The sequence below is a fragment of the Topomyia yanbarensis genome, chromosome 2 (genome assembly GCF_030247195.1).
Source record: "Topomyia yanbarensis strain Yona2022 chromosome 2, ASM3024719v1, whole genome shotgun sequence".
Taxonomy (NCBI): Eukaryota; Metazoa; Arthropoda; class Insecta; order Diptera; family Culicidae; genus Topomyia; species Topomyia yanbarensis.
Window position 1 is genome coordinate 216,937,847 of NC_080671.1, and position 18,038 is coordinate 216,955,884.

Consider the following 18,038-nt stretch of genomic DNA (forward strand, 5'->3'; position numbering starts at 1 on the left):
GCAACTAATGCAAACGTTTCCAAATAAGGTAAGCTTCCATTATTGTTCTGTAAGCATTTGATTTAATTTGAAATAGTCAGATTTGGCTAAGCTGTCTGACTACTAAATATAATGTTAGAGAAGTTCTTTCAATCCTTGGAGTGGATAGCGACTAACAATACAACTCTATAACATTCACGATAGTATGCACCATTATAAGCAAAACTAGCTGTAACCCGGTGCGCTTCGCTACATCCATCAGGACTAAACAAATGTTCTTAGTTTGACCGTCTGGAGCACAATTAAATTAATTGCTCTGTTTTCCTACACACAATCGTTTGAAATCCCTTGATATCATTCGAATTCGAGGTAGCAGTACATCTGCTCCTTTATATTTTCTAGTTATAACGGTCGCTTAAATGAAATTTTTCAACCAAAGCACAGTTGTGGTGGGTCGATGTTGCGCAATAACTAATATAATAGGCACACCAAGTTTCAATTGCAACACATGCGGAGCACAGTGTTGCAAAACGACGTTTTCACTATCAAAATTCAATAACTCCTGAACCATTGGTTTTGGAGAATGGACTTTTTCGAAGAAGTTTCTGGATATAAATAGATGCATCTTTTGATATAATGAAAAAAAAATATTTTTTGTATTGTAATTAAATGTCTTATTCATTCTGATGAGTTCGAGAACTGAGGTATTGTATTTGTCGTGTACAAAATGATTTAATCGAACTTTTTCTTTAAGGAGAACTACAGCGCTACAATGGCTCGATTTGGTTATTTTTTCTGCAAGTAGAACTCCTGTGCTTAAAAAACTTCGTGACTAGTCGTTTACTCGTGAACTCAAGTAGTGTTCTCTTTTTGAATTTTGCGATGATCTGACGCACAGGTTTGTCTACCAAGATAAAGATGAGACAAAATAGAAACACAAATTTTCTTACTTACTAAAATTAGGCATTGTACTCTTCATGCACACAATGGTTAATCCAACTTTGTTGATGTTAGAAAGAGTCTAGTGAAAAATTTTTAACTAATACGGTACTGCTAATAACACTATTTTCATAAGTTATCCTGAATTCTGAGAAAATTTTGCGACGAACTTTATGATATAAATAACTGTTAAAATTGGCGAATACTTGGCAAGTTTAACATAAATATGTTGTTTATGTTCAGAAGAGCAATCTAATTGTTTAATTGTGAATGAGGCTTCTATGTCACTGTTAGGTGGATACAATCAGTAATATCCTCGTAAATGTTTCGTAGGATGAACAAAAAAATAATTCTATTCGAAAACAAATATTTCTTTTGTGTTTCGATTTAACCTAAAATTCGATTTAACGTACACATGATATATATATATATATATATATATATATATATATATATATATATATATATATATATATATATATATATATATATATATATATATATATATATATATATATATATATATATATATATATATATATATATATATATATATATATATATATATATATATATATATATATATATATATATATATAAATGTAAACGTAGTATTAGCCACTTGGATCTTAAATAATTCTAATGTTACTTTGTTTTAGCTAAATCGAGGATTCCAAAATTGTTTTAAAAATATAAATTCATCAGATAGATTCGTTTTATTCGTTGCACGTTCGCCTCGTACAATAATCGGAGATGAATGAAAATCTGCTTTGAATGAATGAGCAGTTGGTTCGTTTGACGTTTTCATGACGCTTTCATTCAATATTGAAAGTGATTGCGGCTGAATATGATCAATTTTCATTCAATGAATTTGAAAATTTGTAACTCTGCATAGGACGACATGATATGATGAGTAGATAACGTTTCGTGTACAAAGTGGGTTTAGGGCCAAGTTCTCGTGAGGATGTACCCTGGACTAGGTAATGAGCCTCGGAACTTTTTTTAACTTGGAGCGTCCCATGCCAGGACTACCGAAGATAAGAAAATACCAAAAGATCTTTGGATGCCCTTCGCGATAAACCCCGTATACTCACTAGGGTGGGACAAAAAATAGATTCCAGCTCCGAGCAACTTTTTAGGTACCATTTGGGTCCTAGAACAACTTTGCAAATTCTTAGCTCGATCGGTGAAACTATATTTTTGCGCCCACTGTTTAAAGTTTACATGGGACTTTGTATGGGAAAGGTAACTTTTACAAAATAATTCCTCCAGGAGTCGCCCATTAGTTCCTAAAAATAAATCGTTATGTGGTTTGTATAGGAAATTTAACAAAGAAAAAAAGTCGCGAAAACCGCGAAACGATCTGATGCTTGAGAAAAAAGTTATTAAGCAGAAACCGATTGATGCTCTGACGATTGATAAAATATTCATTTTTTCTAGAACCACTGCTGTTGGTTGTCCAATTATACGCAATTTTGTTTTAATCCTCTCTTAACGTATCTAAATCGTTTATCTATACTATTTGGCCACTTCGCAAGGTTTTGAGGGATAAATTGAGGCTTCTTTTGTACATAATAAGAGAAAGTTAAAAATTTTGTATATAATAAAACCGTCAGAAGCAGTGATGCTATGAAAAGTGAAATTTTCATCAATCTTCAGGGCATCTATCGGTTTTTGCTTAATAACTTTTTCCACAAGCATCAGATCGTTTCGTGGTGTTCCAGACTTTGTTTCCTTGACAAATTTCCTATAAAAATCAGACATCTGTTTATTTTTAGAAGATAATGGGCGACTCTTGGAAGAATTAATTTGCAAAAGACAATTTTCCCATACGAAATCCCAAGTAAACTTTAAACCGTGGGCGCAAAAATATAGTTTCACCGATCGAGCTAAAAATTTGCAGAGTTGTTCTGGGAGCTAAATGGGACCCAAAAAGTTACTCGGAGCCAACTTTTATTTTTTTCATATAACCATGTCCCACTCACATGTGTTACTCACGTCTGCGATCTTCCCTTCGGTGATAAAGTGAACCGTTCAGCATTTATTAATTTACAAACAAGGGGTGCCAAATGTGAACCTACATACGCTTGTGTTCGCGCGATCATGAATTTATTACGTCCGGAAGTCTCAAATCTCGACCCTAGCAACATAGATCAGTGCGTTCAGTTGGACTAATAAAAAGTAACGCTCATAGCCACTAGACAACACGTTCTATGGCGCCACGACATAAAACTAGTGATTCCGGGGAACTCACTCGCTTCTAGCATCTGAACCGACTACTGAAAATTAAGTATCATTCACGGTCCACGCGATCATTCAATAACACAGGCGAAAATGGAAATGGACTCGAAGTTAAAAAATCGAATGTATCCAAGCGAAGTTACACGCTAGCACCCGCGAGATACAAAAACCAACATAATCGAATATGTTAACTTACAAACGTTCGAGCCCCTAGCCATTATACACATAGGTGGACTTGTAATCACGATCATCAACGATCAACTAGCCCATGATTTCAAATACAGAAAAATGCCTCGATTTATTGAACGCTATTGCACTTATAATCTGACCAACAGGGTCTTAACGAACAAATAATCGTATAGTTCCTACGCCCGCATATCTGACCCGCACAAACAATATCACAATCAGAAGCACGGCCCGCTGCAATTGGCCTTAAGTAATGTTTTAGAGGGTGATATTTCTTGTCTCGTCTGCAATTGTAGTGAGCGCTTCTGATAAGGAGCCATTCCGAGAACCCAGCTCTATAGCTTCAGTAGGGCAATTCTAAAAAATAAACCGGTGTCAAAGCCATACTTATTTTTTCCTACACATACTACCAAGTGTTCTTTTCATATCAGTAGCGTCTGGCTCAAATGGTACGTTCCCTTCGTCTTATCCCTGCCTCCTTTGTGGCTAAATACATTAAAAACAAAGCCCATCTTGTCACGTCAAATTTTAAGGCCATGAAAATAAAAAAGCCCCATCTCCTTTCGATTCTACAAAAACAAATTGCAAAAATAGCAACTTTCGTTTTTCTATCTTATCCTAATAATTACATTATACAGGGTAATTAAAGATAAGAGTTTTTAACATGACATTTTCTACTGATTAACGGGTGCTAACAACAAACTATGATACTATTGTTGTTCAGTGTTGTTGGCCATTTAATAATGGAACGACTTACAATGGCTCACCGTCCTCAAATTGTGCAATGGCATTACGAAAAGCAGTGCTTTGTGAGGGATGAGTTTCGTGCTCTCCTACCATACTATGGTCGACATAATCGGCCAACTGAGTTCACTATTCGCCATACAATCGAAAAGTTAGAGTCGCAGTTCACTTTATTGGAAGCGACCAAATCGGCCACATCCAGTACGCATAGAAGAACTAATAGCGGCGGTAGCCGAGAGTACGCGATGATCGCGAAGAATCGATTTGACACCGTTCTCAATAACTTGGCTTGTCGTACGCAACAATATGGCGTATTTTACGGAAGAGTCTTGGTAAAAAGCATATCAACAGACTGGGTACTGCGCAAACATGAATCCAGTAGTCTTGACAAAATTTGGTTCCAATAAGATAGCACACCGTGCCACAAAAGTTAACATTGAAATAATTGCGGGAGAAAAGATTAATTTCCCATGGACCTGTCAGTTGATCGCCTAGATCGAGCCATATCAAATATATAGACTTTGTTCTATGGAGCTATGTGAAGTCAAAAGCCTGTGGATAAGCCTGCAACGATTGAAGCATTGGAAGCCAACATTACTCGAGTAATTATCCAGATACCAGCTGATCGAACTCGTTTTCAAAAATTGAACCACCTCACATGCTGTTATGGTCAAAATTTATTAGAAATTGTTTACAATCAATCAATGGCAAAGTCTTCGCTGTTGTGCTATCTTATGACAAGCGCCATTTAGCACATTTCGAGAAAAAACGATTTTTAAAGTCTGAGATTGAATATCTTGAAACTTATAAATGGTATAAACAATCCAAAGAAGACAATTGATGCTTTTATCTATTCTGCATTAATCTCTCAAATATTACGAAGATCGGTTGACTATGTTGCGAGTTTTTACTATGAATGTAAACAAAAGTCGCACTCACACGTGTCATAGGCGTGTATTGATGACAAAATTTGTATGACGTGTCATAATCGTGCATGGAAAATTTTTCATAGAAAAAAATCATCAATTTTTAACTTTTGTTCATATCTTTGCGTTCATATGGTCTATAAACAATCGGTGAAATGCATTTTGAAGGAAATGAGTCAGGGAATCTAGAAAAAAATGTTATTTTTAATTGCAGTGTTGCCAAATATGCTTTATTTCCAGTTTAAAACTAAAACTGTGTTTTTCTCACAACTCGAGTAATTTCTTTTTGAAAATGTTTATGCCATTGCGTTCCTCAGACATTTTCACACATAAAAACATCTAAAACTTCAATATAACTTGAGCAAATCCCTAGATACAGTGATTTGAAGCAAAAAACTCAATTTCTCATCACGTTTCTCGCTATATCTAAGTAACCAAGTAGTATTTCAAAATTCTGAAAACGCCACTTTGTAGAGAATTTTCAAACAAGTAATGTGGCATATCTAACTCAGTTTACCCCAAAATGGCGTTTGTCATAAGATAGCACAACAGCGACGAAGTATGTTCTTTCGAGCGAAAATATAGATTCCCGAAAAATGCATTTTTTAATGTTTTTTCCTATTTGCACACAAAAACTTCATGTTCATCCCTGCCGAACTTTCAAAATTATGAATCTATAACTGAACCACTACTGAACATGTCCTTAGGTCGTTACATGACCGAAATGTTTTCCCCCGTCGACCGAACCTGAGTGTATGTGTTGAATACCCTTTTTCAAAGCAAAGTTCTAAACGTGTTTCAAATGAGGCAACAAATAGAAAAACAGTGTAATGATACTGAAACATTCGTGCTTTGAAATTTCTACATAAAATACTAAGCTACTGAACATGCCCTAAGGAATTTGGTAAGTATTAATGCTTCCTAACCTGTTATATAAATTAATGCTATTCAGTTCTTTCTTTCGATCAGATGGCATCACTTTTTGCTTGACTACCAAGGATCGCTTCGGATTAGCTTCGCAACTTTTTGAAAGCAAATCAAAACTGCAACTGCTCTAACATAACTCAATCTTCCCACTCACATTTCCAACTCACCCCCGCCATTCAGTAGGAGCAAAACCCAGTGGAGTCTATCCGTTGTTTAGAAATACCTACACGAGCATGTTGTCAGATGACTTAGTGATAAAAACGCATGAGGTACATCCGAAATATTAAACGCGTGTGCCAATAAAACTTAAGAAGCGATATAGGCTTATCACCCTAGGTACATACAAAAATATTTTTAAACGAGACGTTGCTGTAGCTTCTGTGGATATCTTTAAATCTTCTGTAAAAACCTTTGATAAATCAGTATCACAAATCCAGTACGATGAAACGTACCTAAATGCAATTAAAAGTAGAGAAAACAACAATTCTCACGGTATCATATAGTTATTCAAATAACCTTAAAATATAAAACCTCTTTCAAATGACCACCTCTTTTAAATGACATCCATATTGATGACGTCCCTCACCGTTTTGTGGAAACCGAAAGTCGCCATATTGGATTTTAAATGACATCCATATTTTGTGGCAACCAGAAGACGCCACCTTGAATTTTGAAATGGCGTTTGGCATCAATTTTCGATGTTCACTGACCACCCCCGTTCAAATGACATCCATATTGATGATACGCACTATTTTGTGATAACCGGAAGTCGCCATCTTGAATTTCAAAATTGCGCTAATTGTCATTTTTCGGTGTCTGCTGACCCTCCCCTTTCAAATGACACCCATATTGATGGTGGTTCTCACCATTTTGTGGTAACCTGAAATCGCCATCTTGGATTTCAAAATGGCGCTAATCGTCAATTTTCAGTGTCTGCTGACCAACCTCTTTCAAATGACATCGATATTGCTGGTGTTTCTCACTATTTTGTGATTACCGGAGGTTGCCATCTTGGATTTCAAAATGGCGATAATTGTCAATTTCTGCTGTTGTCTGCTGACCACCCCCTTTCAAATGACACCCATATTGATACTGGTTCTCGCTATTTTGTGGTAACCGGAAGCCGCCATCTTGGATTTCAAAATGGCGCTAATTGTTAATTTTCGGGGTCTGCTGACCACCCCCTTTCAAATGACACCCATATTGATAGTGGTTCTCACTATTTTGTGATAACCGGAAGTCGCCATCGTGGATTTCAAAATGGCGGTAATTGTCCATTTCCGATTTCTGCTAACCTATACGGATCCTATATCTCATGATTCCTAAAGTATCGAAACATTGACTAAAATTTCATTATCCATAAGTCCGAATAAGAAATATCTGATTCTTTTCTTAGCGCAAAAGTGGGTTAATATTCTATACCAGTCGTGCACTGAAAATTTTGTCGAACCAGTTAAGTGCGAATTAAAATTTGACCCAATTTTTCCTGAGCTTGTGATGAATATACCATTTCTGATCTAACAGAATATTTTAACCGACTGAGCAAAATTTTAACCCACTCTTGCTCTCAGCCTCTCAAATGATGGTCTGTTTGGATGTAATGGCTATCTGACGGAAATTTTGTGTTAGTTTGGATATATCGTCTGACAGCATGTTGGTATCAGTTCCATATCAACTTTTGAATAGGGCTAATATGATTTGTAAACAAACTTTTGTTTTGCTAATTTCTCTTAATTTGTTATAAATTCAACACAGAAAACATTTGAAATTGATTCTACCAAGGGTAAGGATGTTGATTCATGTGTACTTTTCACGAAATTCATCTCGGCGGCGGAATAATGAGCGAAATAAGTTTACAAAAATCTCATTAGCCCTTTTGAAGAATTAACATTGAGTTAATGGCGAGTGGAACACGAGACATTCAAGTCCAACTTATTTAAGTTAGGTTTTGTGCCCTTCAGTACAAATTGGTACAACCATTTTCCCCTTTAGTAAAAAGATGGGTGGGTAATGTCTAGGACATAACCGGAGTGTCGTGACTACTCGTTTGACTTGTAATTCAAATCGAATGATACTCAATGAAATATGTGGGAATGTTTCAAGTTATTCTTTATAATAATTATGGTGGTTCTGAAAAGAACCTTTGTTGTTGGCGTCTGCGTTGATAGGGGATTCTAAGCTCGTTGAGATATTCATTCATGAAATGAACAAATTTCATATTTTCTTGCTTTGAAATATCAATGTTAAAATCTGTCGAAACAACCATCAGAATCTTTTTCCTAGCGTACAGAAATGAATCACGCTTTGCGAGAAACTAGGGGCGGGTAATGTCCGGGACATAACCGCGATGATCATATTTTTTAAAATTCTGCTTGTATCTCTTTCAAATGGCTAAATTTTACGCATTAAGTTCGATTTATTGGGCTCAGCGAAATTTTCCTAGGGTTCCCTTTTGTTAATCTATTCAGTAAAACAATTTTATTACCGAGTTCTCCGCATTGAATACAGGTCAATAATTTCATATGATTTCAACAAGCAGACAATGTACTTGTATGACATGTGGGAGTGTTTTGAAGTGGTTTTAGTGGAGGTAACAACATAAAATCGTGTATTGGACATTTTACAATGATTCTCCTTAACCCCGCAAAACCACGGGGTTGGCAACAGAAGGTTAAGTTGTTTGGAAGAGATGGCAGTTATTATACGTTAACTAAAAATATAAAATTGTTCTATAAATTGCAAAGTTATTGCCGTGTTAACCTGAAAATTTGTCATTTCATTCATATAGGAACAATCATTGAAATTATGTCAATTTATGCTTTGCAAGATTTGAAATAACTTCGAAGAGTGGTCACGACACCCCTGTTATGTCATATATATACCAACCCATCTTTCCCATTTTGCATTCGTCCTAATAAGGACGGTTTGTAGATAACTATGTTGATACAAGACGAGAATCTTTTGAAACAATTCAAACCTTGCCGACGATTGTTTTTACTGCGTACATACATACGATCTTTCCCCTTTCGCAGCTCACATCGAATGAGCACGCTTTGCATCAAGGCGCTCCTATTTATTGACTTTACAATGCAGATGGAAGGCCATCCTTTTGTTCGATAAATGAAAATATTTTCATCATTCGGTTTGGTGTAGCTTTCGCTTAGTGGCAGAGTTGCCACATTCAATGATTTTCTTGGAAGGATTTGCAAAAACCTTCGGGTTTGTAGATTAGAAAAACATTTTATTCTGATTCCCTGGTAAAAGTACAGAATTAACAAGCGCAAACTTAATACTAGTTAATAAAAGAAACTTTCTAATTAAATTCTTTTTCCATTTTGCATTCGTCCTAATAAGGACGGTTTGTAGATAACTATGTTGATACAAGACGAGAAAGGGGGAGTGGGCGTAGCGTATTGGTAAATCGATTGCCTTGTACGCAGCGCACCTGGGTTCGAGTCCCGACCCCGCACATAGGGTTAGAAATTTTTCCTAAGAGATTTTTCTAACCCGAAGAGGCGAATGACCTTAAGGTTAAAACCTCTATAATTGAAATAAAAAAAGACGAGAATCTTTTGAAACAATTCAAACCTTGCCGACGATTGTTTTACTGCGTACATACATAGGGGAAAGCCCCTTTCGCAGCTCACACCGAATGAGCACGCTTTGCATGAAGGCGTTCCTATTTATTGACTTTACAATGCAGATGGAAGGCCATGTTCGATAAATGAAAATATTTTCATCATTCGTTTTGGTGTAGCTTTCGCTTTGTGGCGGAGTTGCCACATTCAATGATTTTCGTGGAAGGATTTGCAAAAACCTTCGGGTTTGTAAATTAGAAAAATATTTTATTATGATTCACTGGTAAAAGTACAGAATTAACAAGCGCAAACTTAATACTAGTAAATAAAAGAAACCTTCCAATTAAATTCTTTTTCCATTTTGCATTCGTCCTAATAAGGACGGTTTATAGATAACTATGTTGATACAAGACGAGAATCTTTTGAAACAATTCAAACCTTGCCGACGATTGTTTTTACTGCGCACATACATACGATCTTTCCCCTTTCGCAGCTCACACCGAATGAGTACGCTTTGCAGCCTTCGATGTTTTGGTGGCATTTTTAGTGGCAGTTACTACCGCCTTTTCAGTGACTGCGTTTCTTAGCCTTTGGCTTTTCGGCCTTCTCACCGCCACCACCTCCACCAACGTTTTTCTTCTTTTCTCCGGTGGTAGCCGATTTAATTGGTCGCCCGATGCAGCTTCTCACGACCACGCACGTCTATTATGCACTGCGTCTTACACACGTCTGGCTTTGAGAAAAGCTGCGACACCCCTATTTATAGGTTTTATCATTAATGTTAATTCTCATTTAAAGTAGTTTTTGAACTATTTAAATAAATTTTATATAGCAAACAACGTATCGGTAGCAAGTGTTGAACGTTTTCCTTCCGATTTATGAAACAAGATTGGCAATCCGTTTAGTAGAAGAAAAGTAATTAAGGTTCAAAATGTATGTAACGCTTTCGCTAATATGCACTACTATCGCTTTCTCACTCGTTCTCGTGGCGTGTATGAGCCTTTCCTTTCCGTCCGGCTTCTAATGGCATAACCAAAACTAATATGCCGGCTTTCCCCCACCAACTGCTCTCGTCAAGCAACCCAATAGGAATAATCATAGGAACAAACATGTAGGGGACCTATATATAAACTTTTCATTATTTTATTGTTCGGTTGCTGCACTATATTGACAGCTCTGTGCGGGATGGGTTGAAAATTTTCACTTTTCCGAGTCGTTTTCGAAAGATTTTTCAAAACACTATTTTTCCGTTGATAATGAACTCCTACATATTCCAAAATTTAATACAACATTGGTACAAATATTTTCGACAAAATGCCGAAGAAATTGATTAAATCCATTCAGTACAACAAAAGATATAAGCGTTCAAAATCTTACATCATTTTTCTTCCGAAATTTTGAAAAGGGGCCCCTATATTGAAAGGTAAGTCGTTAGTCACGACAAAAAACAAAGAATGCATATTCACAGGCGTTTGGCTAAATGCCAAAAGACAAGAATTCGATTTCCTATCCCGAGCAAATGAAAAACCCACAGAAATACAATACCCCAAAAACTACCCCCACTAACATGAGTGCTTGAAATGGGATTCGCCCATGAAATATCCCATAAAATAACCATAGCTTCTAAGGACAAGGAGCATGGGCATGGTCCATTGAACTAGGGTTCGCAGTACCGACCCTTTTTGGCGAGAACCGGTACTACGGTACTGAAGCCCTCAGTACCGGTAGTACCGGTACTCGAATATTTTTTTTAAAAAATTCGAAAAAAGCTTCAAACTGAAATTGAATGCTCGAACTGATGATCTTCTTCTCAGATGATTGATTTGTGCTGATCAAAAAACATGTTTATTGTTTTTAATTGCTTCGGAATGGCAAGACTTATTTAATAGAAGATATTTTTCGTATAGGGCACCTCCTTTATTTCGAAATATAGGCCACTTTGAAATCAATAACTGCTAAGTGGTGCGACTTTCGTCGATTTAAACAGATGGTAAATGTATGAAACCCTATTAACAACAGTAAATCAAAGCGAAAATGGCAGTAAATCTGAGCAGGTTAATCGCACTTCCTCTCTTGCTTTTCTGAAAATTGGTTCTGACCTTTATGTCGTTTTCCTACTATTCTCTAATGCATATCAAGGTTCCTTGCTTTCCTGTAAACTATGGAGTTTTGCTGAATTTTCCGATCACCAATAATTACAAATCGCCCCATTTGAAGCAGTTCACCAAATCTAAAACTATTAGCTACTAAATCGCTGTTCGTTCTTTTATAGATAAAGGTTTAAGAGCAAACCAAATACAGACATGACTTAGACCGTAGTCTTATTATGCGCCACCCAGTGAATAATGAAACCAATCAGAATGTCGCTAATAAAACTTTAACTTCTAGAATTATTATGATGATGGCCCCACTTCATTCCCACACAAAGGTTATCTCGAAGATTTATCTAGAAGGCAAATTAATATAATTAAACGTTATCTTGCAGACCGATATTTTGAAACAGATCCCCTGCAGAATTAACATATTTGTCATAAAAATTGTATAGTACCGAAAATACCGGTACTGGCTTTTGTTCAGTACCGGTATTACGGTACCAAAAATGGGTCGGTATTCCCGGGATTTGCGGTACCGGTATTACCGGTACCACAACCCTAACTGTCATGCCGCTTTGGAATGCGTAAGCATGATGAACGCACAGCCCTCCGGCTTTTCTCGATGTTCTTGCCGTAAGTCAATGTAATAGTCAGTAGGGGCATGCGGGTATGTAATCGATAGAGCCGATTGGGCTGATGGCTGTCAGATCGATTCATAACTTCCCTCATCAAAAAATCAATGCGTCATCAACACATTGCATCAATAAATTTAACAAATTTCTAAAATTAGTAAAAAAAATTGCAGTCGGTTACCATTTCTACTTCTTGGAAATCTCTAAAAAAATATTCAACATAAGCTACTTCAGCTAATTATTCCCTAGTTACTTCAGGTCATTTCAAAACGCTTGACGGAAGTGGCCAAAATGTAATACAATGTATGTGCTAGTGATAATAGATATATAATATTATAAATAGTTTTGTTTTGTTCCTGCTTTTTATTTTTACTTATTTCACCGTGCAGTATTCGCTTAACGAATTCATCATAATCACCTTCGAATTTTTGAAATAGTTCTTAAATGAATGTCTTTAGCAATGACAGCTATCATTTAATATTTACTGATATGTACAACATAAAGTACAATAACAATCTTGCTTACTCATAAAACTATTCTATGTAAACGCAGATAAAATCCTAAATGACTTCTTATTTATCTTTCATGACGAGAAATTACTCCTAAAGTTAGTCATATGCACAGCAACTACATAACAATGCGACACAAACAACTGCGCAATATTACTCTGCAATGTAGCACGCATGAAATCTGACATAATATGCACACCAAAATTAATTCTGTACAATTGGCCAAACCAAAATGTTACTCACCCTCTCTCCCATGTCTCTGATACACAGATGTATGACTTCACCCCCTTCTCCCCTTGAATATCTTCCCAAAACTTATGTGCCCCCTATCTTCTAGTTTTAGTTGATCAATACGTTCGATTCTGTAATCCTGGCCGTTAATTCCTGATGCCGGAAACTGAGAGTTTATATCTACCCCCCCCCCCCCCCCCCGTTCAGCTTTGTCCACCCTCCCTCCCATGTCTCTGATACACAGATGTATGACTTCACCCCCTTCTCCCCTTGAATATCTTCCCAAAACATATGTGCCCCCCTATCTTCTAGTTTTAGTTGATCAATATTTAATCTCGTTAAGAAATGCACAACAGTACCACTACTTTAAAATATCCCTAATTAATTCCCCTTAATCTTGAACCACTCTCTCTAGTTATTTCTAGTTAATAAGCTTGTAAAATGTTCCGCTTAGTTAATAATTAATTTCTCCTACAATCTCCCTTCTAAAAATCATAAAGTGAATTACTATAAAAAGAACACACAAAATGACCCGTCCCTCAAATCTTACGAATATTATATTATATCCTCTCTTATATGTATAAGTTAGCTGTAAAGTTTTTTTTTTAGTTTCATTATATAAAACAAAATAATATTGAAATGTGTAACCCCCTAGTTTTAAGAAATTCAAAATGTAAAACAATGAAAAAAGGCACCTTTAAGCTAACGCATACGTGCCTTATCAAATAAACAAATTGAAAAAAAAAACAATCTTCATCGCTTACATTGTGCCAGGGCCTACTTTGATGCGTTTGACTCGTTGCTGCACGGTCACTTCGTGTAATAATAGGAGACGAATGAAAATCTGCATGGATGAATGGGCGGTTTGTTCGTTTGACGTTTTCATCTGCGTTACTGAATATTGAAAATGAATGTGGTTGAATATGATCAATTTTCATTCAATGAATTTGAATATTTTTAACTCTGGTCTTGAGAAAGACTGATCGAGCGAAAATATAGGTAGCCTTGAGAAAGACTGTTGCTGTTGAAAAACTCTAGGTAAACTAGGAGCTATCAAGATTTGTGACCGGTTCGAATGAAGGTTCAAGTCGGTATGGCTTATGGTAATTAATATTGCATAATGCAAGGCGTTTGGCTCCCGAGCCAAAAGACAAGAGTTCGTTTTCGCTTTCTCGTCAGCAAACCTGAGCCCCTGTGCTTGCTTCCCGGGACATCATTTTTTCAAGTTTAATATTTTTAAAACAGGTACTGATGTATGGAGAACAAGATTGGATGGTTTTACCTAAAATTGTCCGCTTACAGCTATTTTTCCTAAAATGATTCCAAGTTGAAATACGTATTCGTATTCCGGGGTGACTTTGATAACCTGCATGTTCACCTACGTTAAGTTATTGATGTCAATGTTTTTCATTCTAATGTTTGTTTAAACTAATTCTGGAAAGATACTCACTGTCAAATATGTGTTAATTAGTATTATACAAAGTATTTCAATGTACTGTAAAATTCGTGTAAGCAAAATTCGTATAATTGGTGTCCAACTAGTATAAAAGATTCTGAAAACCTTTAAAACTACTAAAATTGTTTTATGTTAGTGCTTTATCAATGTAAAAAAGCTTCATCTATTTTATCACGTTGGAATATTGAACAATAAATCAAACAAATTTTTGCTTAAAATAATTTGGAATAATTGCCAACTAGTTTCACAAAAAATGTATTTAAAATAAACAAAACTCCTAAAACTAAATTTGGCACATCCAAATCTAAAGGTAAATAAAAACTCGCTTGTAATTTGTTACTCTTGCTCAAATCTGAGATTTATTTGTTTTATAAAAAATAGACACTTAACGAAGCTTCGTAATAATAAGGTAAAGTCAAATTTCGGTTTTTTGTAGTTTTTGTACCCAAAAACCGAACAATATACTCACAAATTATAAAAAATCAGCATTTTATAAGTTTAGAGTAAAAATCTTTTCAAATTAAAATGATTCGATGGACTATTTTGGTTTAATAAGCGATCTACGAAGAAAGTTTCGAGTGATCAAAGTCACCCCGATGATCAAAGTAACCCCGGTTTACGGTACTAGTTTACTACCCATGATCGCATACCACTCCCATAAAGATAGGAAATCCCATAGAAAATGGGACAAATATGCGATCATGGGTAGTTTAGATACATCGTCTAACTAGACACCCAGATGGTGCTAGTTACTGACGAGATGAATTCGAAAGACAAAAAATAAAACTTAATTCAAGTTAGGTTTTGTGCTCTTAACGCGCAAAGTGGTTTAATCCAATTTTCCCTTATGGGAATTAATATTGCATAATGCAAGGCGTTTGGCTCCCGAACCAAAAGACAAGAGTTCGTTTTCGCTTTCTCGTCAACAAACCTGAGCCTCTGTGCTTGCTTCCCGGGACATCACTCGGGACAAGTCAGTTGCTTTGAACGTTCGCATGTGTCGTGTGAACTGTTTGGATTTTTTTTTGTATCTAACTAGTGCTAATTAATCTACATTTAGCTTTGTAGAAGCCTTCTTGATCGCTGATGGCCACGCAACGTCCTTTTGATTCCAGCGTCCATTTCGAAAATTTCTGGTTCTTGTAATATTTCAGGATTAAAGCTCCGTCGAAAACGGTTTCGATTTTTACAAGCTTAGTCTTAAATGGGTGGTTTAGTAGCATACTTTGATCTATGGGATGAACACTACGATCCCATATGAAATCTTTAAATGTCAAAAACCTTTCGGTAAATCTCTTGCATATTGAATATTGAACCACTTATAAAACGCCAGGAGTCTGATTTGAATTCAGATTCTTTCTATATCGAAATTATTTTCGAATGCAGCGATTGTTGCGTTTAAAATGGAATCGATTCAGAAGTCGGTCTGTATTAGCCTTTCCATGAGATGTTTGTTTGAGAATTCACAGGCGGGTCCTTCCTTCCACGAACAGTACACATTTCGTTTGATGTTAGACTGGATCGACAGTTTTATTTGGGCGTCGTCTCTACCCGAGAATGGCCAAAATAAAAAAAATCGTTGGATGGCAATTTCCAAAACTACCATAAAAAGTTCCTACAAAATTCAAAACTTTTTGAGGGACTTAGGGATGATCCATAAATGACGTAGCATTTTTTGAGTGATTTTTAACACCCCCTCCCCCATCGTAGCATTTCGTCACAAAATTCCATATACCCCCCTGATAATTACGTAGCTTGACGGTAACCCTCACCCCCCTCGTTGTCACCGTAAAAAATTAAAAAAAAATCAAAAACGATGTTAGTTAGATGAAACTGGTAAGATTGTCGTGACATCAGGTCAACCCCTATTCCCCTTTAAAAAAGCTACGTAGCATGACATGACCCCCTACCCCCCCTCTCGTCACACATCATCACAAAATACAAAACTCCCCCCTCCCCCATATAATGCTACGTCATTTATGGATGGTCCCTTAGTGGAATGTCAATCGTGTTGAGCCAGATTTTTTCCGTTTAATTCCCCTATAGACATAGTTTCTATAGTGGAATTAAACGGAAAACATCTGGCTTAACAGGATTAATGCTACCATAATAGTTTTCAATGATGAAACTATGAAAGCTGCTGTTGTTTTACAAAACATTTCAATTTATTTCATTTAGTTCTTAGAAAAAAAATTAATTGCCCCCTGCAGGGTTTGGAAAACGAATCAGCTGAAAAAGAACGAACACTCTTCATTCGTTCTTCGCTTCATGAATATATGTACCACCAATTGAACCATTCACCACTGAGCTGCGGAGCTGACGGCTTTGGTTCACCACAACCGAGGCTGGTGAACCATTACTGTTCTATAGTATAGGTATATGAGCATAGCTTAATAGTACCCTTGCTCAGTCTCTCTCCCATTAGGGCCCCTTACACGAGGCGCTAGTAATGTCTTTACTTTGCAGTAGTGTTACTTTTAATGATCGTGTAAGGTGAGTAATGACGCAATTTCCATACAATTCCGGTCATGTCATTACTTAGTAATGACGGTTTTATTGCGCGTGTAAGGGTCCCTATTAGGGGCTCTAACACGCGCAATAAAAGTGGCTTCTACCGCTAGATGAATTTTATATTCAGATTCAGCATTACCCAATGAATCTGAATGATTCAACAGCTTGTATGTTCGTGAACTATATCCATCAAATAACCAACCAAGCAACAAGGGACCACTATTCAAGAGAGAAAAGAATACTGATATACTCTCTCAATGATACAACTGTTCATCATTATAATGATACGTGCTTATGCAAGCATGTGTGGACATATACGTTCCTGTTTCTGTTTCCTCGTGTTGTTGCTTCGGTATCCATAGCGGCAATTCATTCGGTAGGGGCGAAGGCAAACGTTTTACAGAACTGTATTGTGGTTCGTTCGGAATGAATTTGAATGAATGGTGAAAGCTCTGCCCCTGATTTTTTTGGCGATTTTGAAGGGGAGGTGGGTGACATAGTTTTTAAAAAAGTTTGTAATGGCCTAATACAGAAATACTTATGTAGTAATTTGGCTATTGTGGGCAACAATACCGGAATTTTCAATTTTGCGTAGTCTGTTTTACGAAGTAAATGAAAATATTGAATCGTCTTTCTCAACATGGTAATTTTTCATATGGGATTGATATGCGAATACCGGCAATATATCCCACATAAATAAAGACTTCAGTGTACGTGATAACGAATAGTCATTTAAAGTGATTTCTTTGTATATTTTTGCTCCGCAGAACAACCATCTTTACCCAATAGTGTGACTCAAAAGGATGCCGATCTCTATAAACAAGTACGCGAACAAGCTGCAAAATCATTGGCAGATATGATGCGATATGATTCGAAGGCTTTTGCTAGGGAAACTACACCGGAACCCACCACGCCAACGAAGAAACCGCTACTTACTACCTTGCAAAGCCCGTCGAAATTTATGGCAGCCCAAGAACGGTGCCCTGCAGCTATAGAGTTTGGAAAGTTCGAAATCAAGACATGGTACTCAAGCCCATTTCCGCAAGAATATGCCAGGTATAATCTCTAACCATTTGCTTTTGTTAA

At 36.5% G+C, this 18,038-nt stretch overlaps 1 protein-coding gene across 11 annotated transcripts in view; it reads left to right on the forward strand.

The window, feature by feature from the left end:
- LOC131682902 (histone acetyltransferase KAT6A) overlaps positions 1 to 18,038 on the forward strand; it is a 418,542-nt gene that overhangs the window by 393,403 nt on the left and 7,101 nt on the right. For all 11 annotated transcript variants that reach the window (XM_058964705.1, XM_058964704.1, XM_058964706.1 and 8 more), the window contains one exon: positions 17,720 to 18,008. In XM_058964705.1, the coding sequence (XP_058820688.1) occupies positions 17,720 to 18,008 (289 nt within the window). The remainder of the gene's footprint in view (positions 1 to 17,719; positions 18,009 to 18,038) is intronic.